The 969-nt window shown below is 63.9% G+C and overlaps 1 protein-coding gene across 1 annotated transcript; it reads left to right on the top strand.

Annotated features, from left to right (window-relative positions):
• Positions 1-341: 341 nt before the first annotated feature.
• Positions 342-939, top strand: LOC104494455 (regulator of G-protein signaling 3-like; the record flags this gene model as incomplete). Its single annotated transcript, XM_010137276.1, is given in 3 exon segments — positions 342-401; positions 404-570; positions 701-939. Coding segments are annotated over 3 exon segments (413 nt in total), but the record flags the coding sequence as incomplete, so codon positions are not given.
• Positions 940-969: the final 30 nt, after the last annotated feature.

Consider the following 969-nt stretch of genomic DNA (forward strand, 5'->3'; position numbering starts at 1 on the left):
TGGCTGTGCCTGGTTCGGAGCGGCGCAGCGCGTCTGTGAAGCTGCTTTAGTCTGTTCCCTTCTCACCTGTCACGGCCGGGGCACCCCGCGTCGTGGTGACATCCTACACCAGCCTCTGTAGGGACCAGGCTGGGGGTCCTCCCCCCGGTCCAAGCCCTCTTGGCTCCGGGTGCCAGTGGCCGGGCTGAGGACTGCGGGTTTGGCACATGCCTGGCTTATGTCGCCAGGCTTGGCCTGGCGGTGCCATCGCCGCCTGCTTTGCGCGAGGGCTCACGAGGGGCTTGAGGGGATGGTGCAGGGAGGTGGTTGAGGCTGCACCTTTGCAGGGTTGCTGGGCTGAGGCTCTTGTGGGGCTGTTCCTCGCCTGTGGGCCAGGAGTAGAGATGTGTCTCTGTCCCCACAGACGGGCTCGCTGCCTTCAGGGCCTTCCTGCGCACTGAGTTCAGCGAGGAGAACCTGGAGTTCTGGCTGGCCTGCGAGGAGTTCAAGAAGATCAAATCCCAGTCCAAGATGGTCTCCAAGGCCAAGAAAATCTTCGCCGAGTACATCGCCATCCAGTCCTGCAAGGAGGTGAGGGCCGGCTGGCGCGCTGGTGCATGGCTCCGCGGCACGGCGGGCGGCCGGGGGGGGGGTCCCACGCGTCCGCGGCACGGCGGCTGCCTGGGGAGCTGCTCACCAGCGCTGCTCTCTCTGCCTGCAGGTCAACCTGGACTCCTACACACGGGAGCACACCAAGGAGAACCTGCAGAACATCACCCGCAGCTGCTTCGACCTTGCGCAGAAGAGGATTTACGGGCTCATGGAGAAGGACTCCTACCCCCGTTTCCTCCGCTCTGACTTGTACTTAGACATAATTAACCAGAAGAAGGCCAGCTCCCCACTGTAGACCCAAGGACTCTCTCGGGGCAGGCTGGGACCTGTGTGTTTACATGGAATCGGGCGGCGGACGCCTTCCCTGGGGATGGTGGG

This window comes from Buceros rhinoceros, unplaced genomic scaffold (assembly GCF_000710305.1).
Source record: "Buceros rhinoceros silvestris isolate BGI_N320 unplaced genomic scaffold, ASM71030v1 scaffold24725, whole genome shotgun sequence".
Taxonomy (NCBI): Eukaryota; Metazoa; Chordata; class Aves; order Bucerotiformes; family Bucerotidae; genus Buceros; species Buceros rhinoceros.